Source organism: Salvelinus alpinus, chromosome 3 (assembly GCF_045679555.1).
Source record: "Salvelinus alpinus chromosome 3, SLU_Salpinus.1, whole genome shotgun sequence".
Classification (NCBI taxonomy): domain Eukaryota; kingdom Metazoa; phylum Chordata; class Actinopteri; order Salmoniformes; family Salmonidae; genus Salvelinus; species Salvelinus alpinus.
The window spans coordinates 78,276,054-78,296,205 of record NC_092088.1 but is presented as its reverse complement, the minus strand read 5'-3'; the positions used below and the strand labels follow the sequence as shown (position 1 = coordinate 78,296,205).

Genomic DNA, 20,152 nt, shown 5'->3' with positions numbered 1-20,152 from the left:
ATTCTACAAGCTATTCTACTACATGTTATTCTTTAAGCTTTTCTACAAGCTATTCTTCTTCAAGCTATTATACTACAAGCTATTTTACAAGCTATTATTCTACAAAGCTATTCTACAAGCTATTCTACTACAAGCAATTCTTCTACAAGCTATTCTGCAAGCTATTCTACAAGCTATTCTTCTACAAGCTATTCTACAAGCTCTTCTGCAAGCTATTCTACAAGCTATTATTCTACAAGCTATTCTTCTACAAGCTATTCTTCTTCAAGGTATTCTACAAGCTATTCTTCTACAAGCTATTCTACTACAAGCTATTCTACTACAAGCTATTCTACAAGCTATATTTCTACAAGCTATTTTTCTAAAAGCTATTCTGCAGTCTATTCTTCGACAAGCTGTTCTTTGACAAGCTATTCTTCTACAATATATTCTACAAGCTATTCTACAAGATATTCTACAATATAATTTACATTCTTAAGAATAGAATAATTTCTTGGATATAATAATTCCTTGAATATAAGAATTCCTTGGATTTTGAGCTTTGGAGATGTGATTTGGAAGCTAATGACCCATTCCATGTTCCCAGATCTACAACGAGATGATCCGGGACCTTCTCAACCCATCCTCTGGGTTCCTGGACCTGAGAGAGGATTCTAAAGGAGTGATCCAGGTGGTTGGCATCACAGAGGTCTGCACTATCAACGCCCGAGAGGTGAGAGGTCACGTTTGGCCACACTAACTCCATGCTTTACAAGATCAAAGAGCTTGTAAGCAAGCATTTCACGCTAAAGTCTACAACTGTTGTTTTCAGCGCATGTGACAAATAATATTTGATTTGATCACACACTATACATAAAACACATACAGTACTAGTCAAAAGTTTGGACACACCTGCTCATTCAAGGGTTTTTCTTTATTTTTACTATTTTCTACATTGTTGAATAATAGTGAAGACATCAAAATCACATATGGAATCATGTAGTAACCGAAAAGTGTTAAACAAATCAAAATATATTTTAGATTTTAGATTCTTCAAAGTAGCCACCCTTTGCCTTGATGACAGCTTTGCACACTCTTGGCATTCTCTCAACCAGCATCATTAGGAATGCTTTTCTAATAGCCTTGAACGAGTTCCCACATATGCTGAGCACTTGTTGGCTGCTTTTCCTTCACACTGCCGTCAAACTCATCCCAAACCATCTCAATTGGGTTGAGGTTGGGTGATTGTGGAGGACCAGGTCATCTGATGCAGCACTCCATCACTCTCCTTCTTGGTCAAATAGCCCTTACACAGCCTGGACGTGTGCTGGGACATTGTCTTGTTTAAAAATAAATTATAGTCCCACTAAGCGCCAACCAGATGTGATGACTTATCGCTGCAGAATGCTCTGGTAGCCATGCTGGCTAACTGTACCGTGAATTCTAAATACATCACAGACAGTGCCACCAGCAAAACACAATCACACCTCCTCCATGCTTCCCGGTGGGACCCACACATGCGGAGATCATCCGTTCACCCACTCTACGTCTCACAAAGGCACGGCAGTTGGAACCAAAAATCTCAAATTTGGACTCATCAGACCAAAGGCCAGATTTCCACCGGTCTAATGTCCATTGCTTGTGTTCCTTGGCCCAAGCAAGTCTCTTCTTCTTATTGGTGTCCTTTTGTAGTGGTTTCTTTGTAGCAATTTGACCATGAAGGCCTGATTCACGCAGCCTCATCTGAAAAGTAAATGTTGAGATGTCTGTTACTTGAACTCTGTAAAGCATTTTATTTGGGCTGCAATCTGAGGTGCAGTTAACTCTAATGAACTTATCCTCTGCAGCAGAAGTAACTCTGGGTCTTCCTTTCCTGTGGTGGTCCTCATGAGAGCACGTTTCATCAAAGCCCTTGATGGTTTTTGCGACTGCACTTGAAGAAACGTTAAAAGTTCTTCTAATGTTCCGGATTGACTGACGTTCATGTCTTAAAGTTATGATGGACTGTCGTTTCTTTTTGCTTATTTGAGCTGTTCTTGCCATATTATGGACTTGGTCTTTTACCAAATAGGGCTATCTTCTGTATACCACCCCTACCTTGTCATAACACAACTGATTGGCTCAAACACATTAAGAATTAACTTTTAACAATGCACACTTGTTAATTGAAATGCATTCCAGGTGACTACCTCATGAAGCTGATTGAGACAATACCAAGAGTGTGCAAAGCTGTCATCAAATCAAATCAAATCAAATTTTATTAGTCACATACACATGGTTAGCAGATGTTAATGCGAGTGTAGCGAAATGCTTGTGCTTCTAGTTCCGACAATGCAGTAATAACCAACAAGTAATCTAACCTAACAATTCCACAACTACTACCTTATACACACACAAGTGTAAAGGGATAAAGAATATGTACATAAAGATATATGAATGAGTGGTGGTACAGAACGGCATAGGCAAGATGCAGTAGATGGTATAGAGTACGGTATATACATATGAGATGAGTACTGTAGGGTATGTAAACATAAAGTGGCATAGTTTAAAGTGGCTAGTGGTACATGTATTACATAAAGATGGCAAGATGCAGTAGATGATATAGAGTACAGTATATACATATGAGATGGGTAATGTAGGGTATGTAAACATTATATTAAGTGGCATTGTTTAAAGTGGCTAGTGGTACATTTTTACATAGTTTCCATCAATTCCCATTTTTAAAGTGGCTGGAGTTGAGTCAGTTGAGTCAAACCCTTGAATGAGTAGGTGTGTCCAAACTTTTGACTGGTACTGTAAATACAAACTATACATTGTTATCTAAATACGTATATTGTATATTATGAAGCCTACATAACTTATCTACAAGCACTTCATATTAGAGCTACATAGAGCTTTATGACTGTGTTCCTGCCAGATCATGGAGCTGCTGATGAAGGGTAATAAGCATCGTACCCAGGAGCCCACGGCAGCCAACCAGACTTCGTCCCGGTCCCATGCCGTGCTGCAGGTGTCGGTCAGGCAGACGAGTCGCTGTCGAGACCTTCTACAGGAAGTCCGCTTCGCGCGACTCTTCTTGATCGACCTTGCCGGCTCAGAACGAGCCTCACAGGTTCGGAACACTATGTGTGTGTAGGAGTGTGGTGTAGGGGTGTGTGTGTGTGTGGGTGTGGGTGTGTGTAGGGGTGTGTGTGTGTAGGGGTGTGTGCGTGCATTTGTGTATTTGTATGTAAACATGCCTGTTTCAGTTTTTTCACTTCTTGTTATGGTCTGTTACTTGTGTCCGTGACATAACATCACAGTCTCCTTCCAGACATTCCAGTGTGTGTTTGGGGGGGAGCTCTCTAAGCCCTTAATTTGTACTAAAACCCATAGGTCCCTGATCAGAAGTAGTGTACTTTGTAGGGATTAGGGTTTATAGGACACCTTAATAAAGGCCCTTCACAGTGTAAGAACAATGGATTTACATTGTAGACCATTAAGGGAAAGAAGGGGTTAATGTCCCTATAGTTGACCGTCTATCAGCGTCTTCTTAATGACAAAATGGATGATATCATTGATTTAATGATTTATTTTTATTTAACTTGGCAAGTCAGTTAAGAACAAATTCTTATTTACAATGACGTTCTACCAAAAGACAAAAGGCCTTCTGCGGGGACAGGGGCCTGGGATAATAAAAAATAAATAAAAATACAATATAAATATAGCACAAAACACACCATAACAAGAGAGTCAACACAACACTACATAAAGAGAGACCTAAGACGACAACATAGCAAGGCAGCAACACATGACAACACAGCATGGTAGCAACACAACATAACAACAACATGGTAGCAGCACAAAACATGGTCAAATCAAATTGTATTTGTCACATACACATGGTTAGCAGATGTTAATGCGAGTGTAGCGAAATGCTTGTGCTTCTAGTTCCTACAATGCAGTAATATCCAACGATATTATAACGTTTCCGGCGCCGACAGAGATGGCCGCCTCGCTTCGCATTCCGAAGAAACTATGTAGTATTTAGTTTTTTTTACGTGTTATTTATTACATTGGTACCCCAGGTAATCTTAGGTTTTATACATACAGTCGGGAGGAACTACTGGATATAAGAGCAACGTCAACTCACCATCATTATATGACTTTGGCCTTCCGGATAGCCTGAGTGCACTTATTTCTCATTTGCCTTTATGATAGCCAGTCAGCTTGAGTATGCGTGTGCCGAGCCTTTCGCCAAATGCAATTCTTGAGGTGGGGTAACTCTACAAGATCATGGTCGAACCAGGGGCTGAACCTGTTTTTAATTATAATTTTCTTCATGGGGGCGTGTTTGTTAACCTCTCTTGGGTAGGGGGCAGTATTTTCACATCCGGATGAAAAGCTTGCCCAAAGTAAACTGCCTGTTACTCAGGCCCAGAAGCTAGGATATGAATATAATTGGTAGATTTGGATAGAAAACACTCTAAAGCTTCTAAAACTGTTAACATAATGTCTGTGAGTATAACAGAACTGATATGGCTGGCGAAACCCCGAGGACAAACCACCCCCCCCCCAACAACAACAAAATTCAGCCTACCACTATTTTCAATGGCTGTCACTTTTATTATAAGGCGAAGTCCTCCCAGATTGCAGTTACTAGGGCTTCCACTAGATGTCAACAGTCTTTAGAAAGAGTTTCAGGCTGGTTTTTGGAAAAATGAGCCAGAAATTGTAGTTTTTCTGGGTTGCTCCCATTTTGGCTGGAGTGTTTCCAAGCGTGTGAATGAGAGCGCGTTCTTTGGTATTTTTCTCTGGTAAAGACAATAACGATTCTCCGTCTTAAATTTTATAGTTTATTTAAGTATTAGGGTACCTAAGGTTTGATTATAAATGTTGTTTGACTTGTTTAGTTTATTAGTAACGTTTGGGATTCATTTTGTATGCATTTTGATGGAGGGAAACTGGGTGGATTATTGATTGAAGCGCGCCAGCTAAACTGAGTTTTTATGGATATAAAGAAGGACATTATCGAACAAAAGGACCATTTGTGATGTAACTGGGACCTTTTGGAGTGCCACTAGAAGAAGATCATCAAAGGTAAGGCATTTATTATATCGCTATTTCTGACTTTCGTGTCGCACCTGCCTGGTTGAAATATGTTTTTCATGGTATGGTATGGTATGGTATGGTATGGTATGCGGGGCGCTGTCCTCAGATAATCGCATGGTGTGCTTTCGCCGTAAAGCCTTTTTGAAATCTGACAGAAGCAGCTGGATTAACGAGAAGTTAAGCTTTATTTTGATGTATTACACTTGTGATTATATGAAAGTGAAATATTTATAATTCATTTATAGAGGCCAGTAAATGAAAGGCTTGCTAATTAAAGTTATTTAGCAAGCGTTTATGTGAAATCAGGACAGGTCGTTTCACTAGGCAGCCACTACGAAGACAGGCTGTAAAACAGTGATCACTAAGATCATTACAGAAAACACCAGACTGATACCTATCAGGATTATTTGTGAAGATAACATTGAGGAGAGTAGCCTTTTATGGGTGTTTGGAGTCATACCTTGTGAGATTGGTGATAATCTGAGAAAGATTTAGGGAGTCCCATTGCTTTAGTACTTGGTTAGGTGGTTTAAGCATGTCCCAGTTTAGGTCACCTAGCAGGACAAATTCACACTTAGTGTAAGGGGCCAGGAGAGAGCTTAGGGCAGGTAGGGTACAGGCCTGTGCTGATGGAGGACAATAGCACCCAGCAACAGTCAACAATGAGCTATTTGAAAGTTTAATGCTTAAAACCAGCAAATCAAATTGTTTGGGGACAGACTTGGTGGAGACAACCGAGCACTGAAGGTGATCCTTGGTAAAGATTTCCAATCCACCACCTTTGGAAGATCAGTTTTGCCGAAAAAGGTTATAACCAGAAAGGTTAACATCAGTATTCAAAACACTCTTTCTTAACCACGTCTCAGTAATGAACAACACATCTGTATTGGAGCTGTGAACCCACACTTTCAATTGATCCATTTTAGGTAATAAGCTTCTATTGTTAACGTGCAGAACCCAGGCTTTTACGAGAGCAGAGATCAGTGAAGCGGATATCAGAGCACAAATCAGAATTGGTGCTAGCAACTGTAGATGGGCCAGGGTGTACATGCACATTTCCAGATATCATCAACAGTAATACAATCAAGGCACGGCAGACGACAGGGAGAGCTCTGCAGTGCTGATTTATGACATCTGAATGTACATCAGATGACAACAAGATCATATTGTACAGCAATTTCATCAGGTAACATGAATACAAAGCCGGCGAGAGGTGGTTAGAATAGGATGGGAGGCCAAAAGTCTGTGTAACCAATAGAGAGTCAGAGTCCCGAGTGTGGGAACAAACAGTGTGTCCCACGGTTGGGTAAAGAAAGTTTGTCGTCAACAAAGTATGCAGGAGTCATATATATATATATATATATATATATATATATATATATATATATATAACAACTTGGGGCTAGCCATTGTAAGTTCAGATTCACTCGCCCCAAAAGTGCGTGTGTGCTGGAGGCGAGCGGAAGCTCAGGAGAGAGGGGTGAGTGTGGTGGAGGTACCTGTACCAGACAGGAGGATACAGGCCAGGGCAGACGGTGAACAGATCGCCAGGTGGAACCAAGCAGCAGTGCAGCAGGCAATGGGAGTAGGTGTCACACCCACTTGGGAGAAGCTTTTATTTCTGGAGGTAGATGTCTTGTAGAAAATGCCAGTGAATGGTCTTTGAACAGCAGGAGGGGGCTTCAGATGATGCTTCAAAGACTCCTGACACTTGTTGGGCCCAAAGGCCTTTTACTTCACACCTTAGTGCTAATTGAATTTGTATCTGGCTCAATTCCAGGTTGGAATGGTGTCCTCAGGTCTGCTGTTTGTTGGTTAGAGCACCCTCTGTATAGCTTGGGGAAATAAAACATTGGAAGCAGTAATCTCTCCGGTTAATTTTGGTCAAAATTAGGTTGTAGGTTTGTAGTTTTGATCTGGAGTGAAGGCCATGCTGTGGAGGGTAGCATCCTGTGTATGTACCTGCCAAAAAATCCAAGTTGATCTAACTCCAAATCTATCCTTTTGTAAAAAACATGTTGAAAATGTGAGAGCTCACATTAAGCCGTGTCTCTCTCTCTGAGGGATGGTGCTGTGACTTTACCGTGACATCTATAGCACAGTTTTATGGTGCTGGTTACTTTTGTTGAACAGATTACAGTTGGAGTGACGCCAATACTGGCAACAGAATGTATGCATCAGAATGTATGCATCCCAAATTCCCTATAGTGCACTACTTTTGATCCCTATATAGTGTACTACATTTCAAAAGTAGTGCTCAATATAGGAAATAGGATGCCATTTGGGATGCAGCTAATGTCTTTTGTGAACTAGTTTGGGATGTTTGTGACACAGTATATGACACATTTACTATAAACCTTACACTTAATGCTCTTGGTTCCTAGAGAATCATAGGGTCTGTACTAAAGTTATCCTCTTGGTTCCTAGATGAACATAAGGCCTGTACTAAAGTTATCCAACGTTTGGGCGGCAGCGTAGCCTAGCGGTTAAAGCGTTGGACTAGTAACCGAAAGATTGCAAGATTGAATCCCCGAGCTGACAAGGTACAACATCTGTCGTTCTGCCCCTGAACAAGGCAGTTAACCCACTGTTCCTAGGCCGTCATTGAAAATAAGAATTTGTTCTTAACTGACTTGCCTAGTTAAATAAAAAACATTGCTTGTCTTTTCACATTTGGTTTACTTAGAATTTCTCCTGTGAACTCTGAAGGCTTCATAATAGGTGTTTGCTTCTCATATTAGTTTATGTGGTAACCTGTAGTCATTCTACTCTAGGCAAAGTGCTTAAAAACATATTCAGGATCTATGGGTCTCCCACGGGACGGTTGAGCTAACGCAGGCTAATGCGATTAGCATGAGGTTGTAAGTAACACAAGAAATTCTCAGGACATAGACATATCTGATATGGGCAGAAATCTTAAATTCTTGTTAATCTAACTGCCCTGTCCAATTTACAGTAGCTATAACAGTGAAATAATACCATGCTATTGTTTGCGTTTTGAACTTGAAAAGTTATTAATAAACAAATCAGGCGCATTTGGGCAGTCTTGATACAAAATGTTGAACAGCAATGTAATGGTTCATTGGATCAGTAGGGAACTTTGCACATACACTGTTGCCTTCTAGTGGCCAAAATCTAAATTGCACCTGGGCTGGAATAACACATTATGGCCTTTCTCTTGCATTTCAAAGATGATGGTACAAACAAAAAATAATCGGTTGTTTTTTTCTTTGTATTATCTTTTACCAGATCTAATGTGTTATATTTTCCTACATTCCTTTCACATTTCCACCAATGTCCAAGTGTTTCCTTTCAAATGGTATCAAGAATATGCATATCCTTGCTTCAGGGCATGAGCTACAGGCAGTTAGATTTGATGAATGTTGTTAGATTAGCGTCCATATTAAACCAGCCAGACCCCATATACACAATGGGATGTGTCCCAAATAGCACCCAATTTCCCATAGGGCTCTGGTCAAAAGTAGTGTACTATACAGGGAATACGGTGCCATTTGGTACGCTGCCATGACAAAACCATGCAATCATGCCTGAATGGAGAGAACAGTTATTTACCATGGAAACTTTTAGAACGTTTAACCAGCTAGGCTCTTCTATGGATCATAGCCTATAGGCCACCGGTCTCTTTAGATATAGGAGAACAGAGGGGGTTCCACTACCTCTTTTGAAGGGATGTTTTCTGTCAGTGAGATGTGTTTTGGTCCAAGGCTGGTAACACTTTCTATAAAGTACATATGTAATAACGTCCCTTATAATGCATTATAATACATGTATGATGTGTTATGACATTGACAGCGTTCATAGTAACTCATAAGCGGTTATAAAAAGCTGCGTGATGTTTTACTTGCAACTCTTCCAATGTAACTGCAGACAGAGGAAAGAAAAGGAGGGTTAGAGCCCCCTCTGCTGGTTAACATAGGCAGTATCTGTCCTGGGCTGGAACTCATCAAACCGAGACAGTGGCCGTCTACTACATTGTAGACAGACTGACTGATCTACAAATCACCTTGCATCCTAAATAACCACTCTATTAATTGTTGATCAGTCAGTCTGCTCAGTCGGTGATCAGCAACATGTATGCTCTGGAACATGTGGGGCGGCAGGTAGCCTAGTGGGGAGAGCGATGGGCCAGTAGCCGAAAGGTTGCTAGATTGAATTCTTGAGCTGACATGGTAAAAATCTGTCGTTCTGCACCTGAATAAGCCAGTTAACCCACTGGTAGGCCGTCATTGTAAATAAGAATTTGTTCTTAACTGTCTTGCCTAGTTAAATAAAGGTCAAATAAAAAAATAAAAAACATGAGACCAGATAGTAAACCTGCTCCCTCTCTCTCTCCCAGACACAGAACAGAGGTCAGAGGTTAAAAGAAGGGGCCCACATCAACCGCTCCCTCCTGGCTCTGGGTAACTGCATCAACGCCTTGAGTGAGAAACATGGTAACAAATATGTCAACTACAGGGACAGCAAGCTGACGCGCTTGCTGAAGGTACAGTACCCATAGTGGTTGGAGCATTGAGCCAGTAACCGAAAGGTTGCTGGATCGAATCCACGAGCTGACAAGGTAAAAATGTGTTGTTCTGCCCCTGAGCAAGGCAGTTAACCCACTGTTCCCCGGGCGCCGAAGACGTGGATGTCGATTATGGCAGCCCCCCGCACCTCTCTGATTCAGAGGGGTTGGGTTAAATGCGGAAGACACATTTCAGTTGAATGCATTCAGTTGTACAACTGACTAGGTTTCCCCCTTTCCCCTTTCCCATCTAAGACGTGCTGTATGATTACAATAACCTATACTACCACCACACCATACCACACCACACAACATTCATCATGAATGACCACACCATACCACACCACACCACACACCATACCACACCACACAACATTCATCATGAATGACCACACCATACCACACCACACCACACACCATATCACATCACACCACATCATGCCACACCACACAAAACAATACAGTACAGTACTTTTTGTTGTCCTTTTGCATCATTCAGAAGGATTATTCTGCATTCCACTTGCATTCATTCACTTCCTGTTCTGATTTGATTGACAGGACTCGTTGGGAGGCAACAGTCGCACGGTGATGATAGCCCACATTAGCCCCGCCTCCCTGGCCTTCGAGGAGTCTCGCAACACGCTGAGCTATGCTGACCGTGCCAAAAGTATCCGCACACGGGTAAGTAATACACAACACAACATTTCCCTCCTTCGCTGAGGTGTGGGACAACTGAGGTGTGGGACCACTGAGGTGTGGACAAGAATTTTCAAATCAATCAATCAACCAATCAAATGTAAATTAAAAAGACCTTTTACATAAACACAGTTATCACAAAGTGCTTTACAGTAACCCACCCTAGACCCCCGAGATCAACTTAAAAGATTCCATTCTCTCTGCAGTATAACAGTTATAACAACGCTGTCAATATTAGGCTTAATAGTTTGTCAACTGGGTTCCTTCTTGCTGAACATGTTCTACCACACCATGTTATTACAGTGTTATAAGACAGTTCTCTCTCTCCAGGTGAAGAGGAACCTGCTGAACGTGTCCTACCACATCGCTCAGTACACCAACATCATCTCTGACCTGCGCAGCGAGATCCAGCGGCTCAAGAAGAAGATCGCCGATCAGGCTGGACGTCAGCTCAACTCTGACCGAGCTGACATCCGCCATGTCCAGGGTAATGACCTTACCTTGACCTCTCTCATAGCTCCTTCACAGTCAGTCAGTCAGTCAGTCTGTCTGTCTGTCTGTCTGTCTGTGCCTCCAACAGACATTAACACTCTCCTCTCCTGCCACCAATGTAGCAGAGGTGCAGGCCCACAGCATGCAGGCGAGCCGAGCAGAGATGGACCAGCTGAGGGAGCAGCTCCTAGAGGCCTTCAGGAGTCAGATGGAGATCAGGAGGAGCCTGATGGAGCTGGACAACAGCAACATGGAGATCCAGATGGACATCTCCAAACACCTGCTCACCATCGCAGAGTATGTGTCTTAGGACTGTCCCAAATGGCACTCTGTTCCCTGTACAGTGCACTACTTATGACCAGAGCCCTTAGGGATCTATATAGGGAATAGGGTGCCATTTGGGACTTACAATAATCTCCTAGCACTCCCTCTACACCTATAGCCTCTAGCTGTAGCAGTTTAATGACTGTGATAGTTAACAGAAATGTCTAAACAGCTGCTCACAATTGCGTGCATTGTTGTTCGTCCTGTAGTTGGGAGCAGGAGCGGAGTCGTCGTCGCAGGAAGTGGCGAGCGGAGAGGAGGAAGGAGAGCTTCAGTAAGGAGGAGAGTGAGAAGGATTCTGACTGCCCTGAGTCTCTCCCAGACAGCACTGAGACCCAGGAAGTAACCATGGCCAGAGAGAACGTGGTCACTCTCATTGCTGAACAGAACAAGATACGCGAACAGAAAGTAGGTTACTGTAGTCCCCTGCTCTCACCTCTAGGGGGGGCTATAGAATCACACAGTTTAGGCCACCTCCTACCACATTTACATTTTACATTTAAGTCATTTAGCAGACGCTCTTATCCAGAGCGACTTACAAATTACCACCTTAAACTAGGCATTGATAGCCTTGTTGTACAGTACTGGGGTGGCTGGTGGTAGGAGATATTGGAGGACGGACTCATGGCTGGATTGGACTGAATGGAACGGTACCAAGCACATGCTTTCCATTTGTACAATAGGCCGACATGTAGCATGATGAGGCCGTCATTGTAAATAAGAATTTGTTCTTAACTGACTTGCTTAGTTAAATAAAGGTTAAATAAATAAATAAATATTAAAATACTATGGTGAGGATTCGCATTGAGCCCTGCCTGCTGTTTGTCCTCCTGTCCTGTAGGCGTTGCTGGAGCGCTGCTTCGTGGAGCTGCGGGAGCGGGCCAGGCGCCTGGAGGAGCTGCTCCCTTGCAGGGTGAGCTCTGAAGAGCAGAGGGAGGTGCTGGGCCTCCTCTGTAAGGTCCACGAGCTGGAGATTGAGAATGCGGAGATGCAGTCCCACGCCCTGCTCAAAGACAACGTGATCCGGCAGAAGAACTGTGTGGTGCAGCGCTTCGAGCAGCACCGCCACCTCTGTGACGAGCTCATCCAGCAGCAGAGACGGTTTATTGACGGTATGTCCAAACAATGCTTTCTTTTTTTACTACACTAGCTATAGACTTCAGACTTGATTGAACGTGTAATAATTCAATATTGGCTATGTAGGTGTTGTACTGTATGTTTAGTGTTGTATTATGACAACTATTCTAACATGGATTGTATTGTGTTATAGTGTGAGTAGTATTCTAACCTATATTGTATTGTGTTGTAGTATTCTAACCTATATTGTATTGTGTTGTAGTGCGAGTAGTATTCTAACCTGTATTGTATTGTGTTGTAGTATTCTAACCTATATTGTATTGTGTTGTAGTGTTCTAACCTATATTGTATTGTGTTGTAGTATTCTAACCTATATTGTATTGTGTTGTAGTATTCTAGCCTATATTGTATTGTGTTGTAGTGCGAGTAGTATTCTAACCTATATTGTATTGTGTTGTAGTATTCTAACCTATATTGTATTGTGTTGTAGTATTCTAACCTATATTGTATTGTGTTGTAGTGCGAGTAGTATTCTAACCTATATTGTATTGTGTTGTAGTATTCTAACCTATATTGTATTGTGTTGTAGTGCGAGTAGTATTCTAACCTGTATTGTAGTGTGAATAGTATTCTAACTTGTATTGTATTGTGTTGTAGTGTGAATAGTATTCTAACCTGTATTGTGTTGTGTTGTAGTGTGAATAGTATTCTAACCTGCATTGTGTTGTGTTGTAGTGTGAATAGTATTCTGACCTGTGTTGCAGTGTGAATAGTATTCTAACCTGTATTGTGTTGTAGTGTGAATAGTATTCTAAACGGTGTTGTAGTGTGAATAGTATTCTAACCGGTGTTGTAGTGTGAATAGTATTCTAACCGGTGTTGTAGTGTGAATAGTATTCTAACCGGTGTTGTGTTGTAGTGTGAATAGTATTCTAACCTGTATTGTGTTGGTGTGTGAGTAGTATTCTAACCTGTATTGTGTTGTGTTGTAGTGTGAATAGTATTCTGACCTGTGTTGCAGTGTGAATAGTATTCTAACCTGTATTGTGTTGTAGTGTGAATAGTATTCTAAACGGTGTTGTAGTGTGAATAGTATTCTAACCTGTGTTGTGTTGTAGTGTGAATAGTATTCTAACCTGTGTTGTAGTGTGAATAGTATTCTAACCTGTATTGTGTTGTGTTGTAGTGTGAATAGTATTCTAACATGTGTTGTAGTGTGAATAGTATTCTAACCTGTATTGTGTTGTTGTGTGAGTATTATTCTAACCTGTATTGTGTTGTGTTGTAGTGTGAATAGTATTCTGACCTGTGTTGCAGTGTGAATAGTATTCTAACCTGTATTGTGTTGTAGTGTGAATAGTATTCTAACCTGTATTGTGTTGTAGTGTGAATAGTATTCTAGCCTGTATTGTGTTGTAGTGTAAATACTATTCTAACCTGTGTTGTGTTGTAGTGTGAATAGTATTCTAACCTGTATTGTGTTGTAGTGTAAATACTATTCTAACCTGTGTTGTGTTGTAACCTGTGTTGTGTTGTAGTGTGAATAGTGTTCTAACCTGTGTTGTGTTGTAGTGTTCTAACCTGTGTTGTGTTATAGTGTTCTAACCTGTGTTGTGTTGTAGTGTGAATAGTATTCTAACCTGTGTTGTGTGAATAGTATTCTAACCTGTATTGTAGTGTGAATAGTATTCTAACCTGTGTTGTGTTGTAGTGTGAATAGTATTCTAACCTGTATTGTGTTGTAGTGTGAATAGTATTCTAACCGGTGTTGTAGTGTGAATAGTATTCTAACCTGTATTGTGTTGTGTTGTAGTGTGAATAGTATTCTGGCCTGTATTGTGTTGTGTTGTAGTGTAAACAGTATTCTAACCTGTTTTGTGTTGTTGCAGACCACAGACTCCTGGTGCCCCCCCACCTTCAGGAGCTGTATTGGATGTACATGAGAGAGCTGGATGAGAGGAACCTGGACAGATCCCTGGACAAGGTCAGCGGGTGCACACTCAAGGTAGACAACAGAGAACGTGATTGAGATTGAAATCGAGATCAAGCACAGAGACACACAATTCCAACATATAAAGATATCCTTCTTCCTGTACCATATGCTGTCTCCAGGAGGGCTCCCTGCCCAAGATCACTCTGCCCAGCCGAAGCCGTGACCCGGGGCAGGACGTGGACTCAGACCAGGAGAGCGTTCGCACCATGGGCTCAGAGACCAGGCATGGCCGGGCCAAGACCCGCAGACACACCCTGCCACCCATCCTACCTGAACCTGAAGGGTAAGAGGACGGAGGGAGGGAGAGTGAGAGGGTGGGAGAGAGAGGGAGTGGGGATGAGAGAGTGAGTGAAAGAGTGAGAGGGTGGTGTTTGGTTTAGGAAAGAGAAACCCTCCATCTTATCCTTTTTAGGAAGGACATTAGTTTAACTGACAATCTTTCTCTCTATCGATCTTTCTCCCTCTCTTGTGCTGTCTCTCTCTCTCCCTCCCTCTCCCTCTCACAGAGACAACAACCATGTGTGTAAGAGCAGTCCCCATGCCAGACAGATGAAACATTCTGCTGTGTTGACCCCTCCTCCCATCCACTTCAACGGCCAGGGGAACAGAGAGGTGAGAACACAGTACCATCCACACTGTGGATATCTACTAGGCCTGATGCAGCTCCTGCCATTACACCTGTGGAGACACCATAGTAATGGAGGGTACAGCCATATCAGGGCTAGATTTCTACCAGGTTTCATATCTGCATACTTCCCTATGAGAGTGTGAGTATAATGCCACATGTCCCTTCTCTTCTGTCCTCTCCAGCTGCAGCCATTGGCCCTAGAGACAACTCTGAACTACAGCCACCTCAGCCACAGTGTCAGCAGTCACCTGGACTCCTCCCCTGAGAGCAGCGAGACGGGCCAGGACGTCCCCCTCACACGAAAGGGTAAGAGACATCCAGGAGCAACAGCAGACGAGAGATACAGGATAGGGAGAACTGCACGGACCACAAATTCATGGATTACAGAATATAGCCAGGGACAATAACATTTACATTTTATTATCTTATCTTAGGTCAGGATGTTGGTGTACTAGATGAGATCATAGTAGAGCCTCTGTCAAATGTCTCCTTTGATTCGACACCTACATTGCTTGCTGTTTGGGGTTTTAGGCTGGGTTTCTGTACAGCACTTTGAGATATCAGCTGACATAAGAAGGGCTTTATAAATACATTTGATTTGATTGATTTGATTTGATTCAACAGAGAGGCAGCAGATCCTCAAAGGGGTTCACGACATTGCAGTGAAGGCTGCTCGCCGCCGCTCCAAAGCCCTGGAAGTGGACGCCCTGCGGCTGCCTCCTCCTCCCTCCCCCCTGGACCCCAAGAAGCACAAGAGCAGCCTGTCTCTGAGTGAGGCGCCCCCTAGGGGCCTGGCCCTGCTCCGCGGCCGGCAGCCCAACCCAGAGCCCCGCCACGACACCTCAGATGAAAACTTATCCAGCAGCACGGGGGAGGAGCCTGTCTCCCAGGGCACCTGGACACGCCCACGTAATCGCCAGCCGGCCTCCAAGAACCCAAACCTCTCCCTCCGCGAGCAGGACTTCGAGGCTCGCTGCCGGAAGAGACGCTCCCGCTCGTTCGAAGTCACAGGTCAAACAGTGAGTAGTGTTCATTAACTAGCTCCCTGAGTAGTATCTAATGATTCAGGACTGTATGTTAGTAGAGTCATCAGCAGCTGTGATTGATCGATTGATCGATTTGACAATTACATAGACATAATGAAGCGGCTCCAGTACATAGCCTACACGATATCAGCCTTAACACACTACCCCTGCCCTCCCCCTGCTCAGCTGTATCAGTCTAAGACAACGGCAGCCCAGCGTATACGCCCATTGGACAGCACGTCAGACCCCCACCTCCACATCAACGGGCAGCCCCAGGCCCCCCTCTTACGCCCCCAGCACAGGGGGGTCCCTTCTCTCACCAAAGTCCAGCTGCCACACAACAACCACCAAACAGGTCAGCCTCCTTTTACCCACACCTCCACATTAAAAATAATATTACTTCATGCAGCCATGGTGGGGTTCAAGCCTTATGGCGCCCACTGCACTACCATCAGGACAAATTGGATTCATTGCCCTTGGATATCTCCTCACAGTGTAGCTAATTAAATATATCAACACACAGTTCTTAAACAGGGCTCTGTATACAGTTTTTGACTCATGCTTTTTACAGGCCCCATCACAGAGTCCTCCCCAGTCCACCTGAGCAACCTGAAGCGTGTGTCTCAGCTGCGCCAGCCCATGCTCTACACCACGGGCACCGGAGGTCAGCGCACCCGCAGGCACTGAGGGCCTAAAGGCCTACTTCTCCAGGGTCATGTTCATTAGGGCATAGAATGGACATTTTTGCAATGGACAAGAAAAATGAGTCCAGGTAGTCCCTTCCTGTTTTCTTCAGTTTGGTGCCTGATGATCATGACCCAGGGTTTTCTTACACAGGACTTCCCAACACCAGCACTACCCTGACCAGCTGACCCTGAGAATGTTGACTGGACTAGATGGACTGGACTGGAGAAAGCTGGACCTCCAATCTCCACCTTCATGCTCCTGATTGACTCACAGCCCAGTCTAACCCTGGAGCCTTGAGCCCCCTTATGTCCTCTGGCCCGTGACCTCTGACCTGTGACTTCCACACTGGCTGTACATTGAACCCAGAGACCTAGCTTTTCCTCATGCTGATCACTAGTAGGGTGGATGATGCCCCAAGACCTCACCATCACAGACCCCAAAGATCTTCTGTCTGTGACTTTTACTCTTCTGTCTGTGACTTTGTCTTAAATGGCGCCCAAGTTCTATATAGTGCACTACTTTTGACCTGGCCCTGGACAAACGTAGTGCACTATATAGGGAATAGGGTGCCATTTCAGACACAGACTGTGACTGTTTTCTCTGCTCCTCGTTTCCCTGCTCAAGTGGTACTGTGAGTGACCGTTCAGTGGCCACCACTAACCACTACTATGGTCCTGTACACATTCCGGTTCTACAGATGATTTGGCACGGTTGTGATACTAAAGACTTTTTCTGCATACAAATAATTACAAAAGCCTTGTGGACACACTGCATAATAGTTGTTTCTTCTCTCTTCTTTATGAACACGTTTTATAAATAAATATATTCTTTCTACAGCTTATCAGCGTACACCCAATATGTTCCCCCTGTTGATGATGCTTATTATTCATTATGGTTGAACCAAAAGATTACATGTAACAAAAATGTAATTCAATTGGAAACAATTAAATATATATGTAAAATTAAATTAAACAATAATGAATGTTGATGCTAATATTATGTACAATGTATGATAACAATAGCCTAATATATTCTATATGCTGTAAACTATTGTCTTTTAACAGTTTCACTCAATTCATTCTAATTGACTTAATAATTATGACACACCCCTCACTATTGTCATTGGTTGCACTAATTCCACTGTTTGTCTACATAACCTGGTTCAAGCATTCATGACATTACCCTGAAGAAGGCACAGTGATGCCGAAACGTTAAATAAATAAATTACTGGGAGTTTAAATATACAGTGCATTCGGAAAGTTTTCAGACCCCTTGACTTTTTCCACATTTTGTTAGGTTACAGTCTTATTCTAAAATTGATTAAATAGTTTTTTTCCCTCATCAATCTACACACAATACCCCATAATCACAAAGGAAAAACAGGTTCATTGGGTATGACGCTAAAACCATGGCACATCTGTATTTGGGGACTTTCTCCCATTCTTCTCTGCAGATCCTCTTAAGGGGAGCTGCGCTGCACAGCTATATCCAGGTCTCTCGAATTACTGGGAGTAATCTCTCGAGATGTTCGATTGGGTTCAAGTCCGGGCTCTGGCTGGGCCACTCAAGGACATTCAGAGACTTGTCCCGAAGCCACTCCTGCATTGTCTTGGCTGTGTGGTTAGGGTCGTTGTCCTCTTCGCCCCCGTCTGAGGTCTTGAGCGCTCTGGAGCAGGTTTTGATCATGGATCTCTCTGTACATTGCTCTGTTCATCTTTGCCTCAATCCTGACTTGTCTCCCAGTCCCTGCCGCTGAGAAACATCTCCACAGCATGATGCTGCCACCACTATGCTTCACCGTAGGGATGGTGCCAGGTTTCCTCCAGATGTGATGCTTGGCATTCAGGCCAAAGAGTTTAATCTTGGTTTCATCAGACCAGAGAATCTTGTTTCTCATGGTCTGAGAGTCTATTGGTGCCTTTTGGCGAACTCCAAGCAGGCTGTCATGTGCCTTTTACTGAGGAATGGCTTCCGTCTGGCCACTCTCTCAGAAAGGCCTGATTGGTAAAGTGCTGCAGAGATGGTTGTCCTTCTGGAAGGTTCTCCCATCTCCACAGAGGAACTCTAGAGCTCTGTCAGAGTGACCATCAGGTTCTTGGTCACCTCCCTGACAAAGGCCTTTCTCCCCCAATTATTCAGTTTGGCCGGGCGGCCAGCTCTAGGAAGAATCTTGGTTGTTCCAAACTTCTTCCATTTAAGAATGATGGAGGCCACTGTGTTCTTGGGGACCTTCAATGCTGCAGAAATGTTTTGGTACCCTTCCCCAGATCTGTGCCTCGACACAATCCTGTCTCAAAACTCTATGAACAATTCCTTCGACCTCATGGCCTGGTTTTTGCTCTGACATGCACTGGCAACTGTGGGACCTTATATAGACAGGTGTGTGCCTTTCTAAATCATGTCCAATCAATTGAATTTACCACAGGTGGACTCCAATCAAGTTGTAGGAACATCTCAAGGATGAGCAATAGAAACAGGATGCACCTGAGCTCAATTTCGAGTCTCATAGCAAAGGGTCTGAATACTTATGTAAATAAGTTATTTCTGTTTTATATTTTATAAATTTTCAAATATTTCTGAATACCTTTATATAACATTTTAGAACAAGGCTGTAATGTTTAAAAATGTAAAGTCAAGGGGTCTGAATACTTTTCGAATGCACTGTATCTATGCATAGTCATTTTACCCCTACCTACATGTACAAATGACCTCGACTAACCTGTACCCCCTCACATTGACTCCGTACCGGTAGCCCCTGTATATAGCCTCGTTATTGTTATGTAATTTTGTGTTACTTTTTATTTTATTTTTTACTTTAGTTTATTTAGTATATGGGGGGGCCCAGGACCGAGTTTGGGAAACCCTGCCATAAACAATCCATCTGTACAGTCACAACATGAGCACACCAGTTAACTGCATGGCTACAAAGTGAACTCGGTAGACAGGACACACTCCACAAAGTGTTTTTGAGAAGTTTTATTTTGAAAGATAAACAAGTTATTCAACAGTACTGGTGTGATCCATAACAGGTGTCTAGACATGAACATGGGCCTATGTCCTAGAGTCATTTGGCTGTCATAGGTATAGATTACATGTCAGCATATTGTTTTCATAAGAGTGGAAGTGCTGAATGTACCTGCTAGGATTGGATTAGTTTACCTCACATTGGCTGGCAGGCAGCAGGCTGTGTTCTAACACATGCAGCAGTCGTGTGTGTACTTGTGCATGCACTAGCTAATTGTAAGGGGTTTTATAGTACCGTTGTCTTGGGTCAATGGGAATGCATTTCCACTAGTGGAGGCGGCTGAGGGGAGGACGTTTCATAATAATGGCTGGAACAGGGTTAATGGAATGGCATCAAACACATAGAAACTATGTGTTTGATATCCCTCCACTACTTCTGCTGCAGCCATTACCACGAGCCCGTCCTCCCCAATTCAACCTCCTGTAGTTTCCACATAATGACGCCAACACAAACATGCGTGACTTTGTAGGCTATTAGCTTTTGTTTGTTGACATTTATCAAAGAAAGAAAAACAATTAGCTTAGCTGTCCAATGAAAATATTTAGGCTTCAGAAATAAATAATTTTATTGAACATTAAATCAGAATGAGCAAAATACCTAGAAACGTTGT

General features: G+C 42.9%; 1 protein-coding gene across 1 annotated transcript in view; it reads left to right on the top strand.

Annotated features, from left to right (window-relative positions):
- Positions 1-17,572, top strand: part of LOC139571404 (kinesin-like protein KIF19) — a 74,491-nt gene extending 56,919 nt beyond the window's left edge. The window contains exons 5-19 of the mRNA XM_071394246.1: positions 587-712; positions 2,897-3,091; positions 9,428-9,574; positions 10,154-10,276; positions 10,622-10,778; positions 10,906-11,080; positions 11,317-11,515; positions 11,949-12,219; positions 14,074-14,189; positions 14,297-14,460; positions 14,684-14,789; positions 14,988-15,111; positions 15,430-15,824; positions 16,017-16,185; positions 16,402-17,572. Of these exons, the coding sequence (XP_071250347.1) occupies positions 587-712; positions 2,897-3,091; positions 9,428-9,574; positions 10,154-10,276; positions 10,622-10,778; positions 10,906-11,080; positions 11,317-11,515; positions 11,949-12,219; positions 14,074-14,189; positions 14,297-14,460; positions 14,684-14,789; positions 14,988-15,111; positions 15,430-15,824; positions 16,017-16,185; positions 16,402-16,517 (2,583 nt within the window). The 3' untranslated portion in view covers positions 16,518-17,572. The remainder of the gene's footprint in view (positions 1-586; positions 713-2,896; positions 3,092-9,427; positions 9,575-10,153; positions 10,277-10,621; positions 10,779-10,905; positions 11,081-11,316; positions 11,516-11,948; positions 12,220-14,073; positions 14,190-14,296; positions 14,461-14,683; positions 14,790-14,987; positions 15,112-15,429; positions 15,825-16,016; positions 16,186-16,401) is intronic.
- The last annotated feature ends 2,580 nt before the right edge of the window (positions 17,573-20,152 follow it).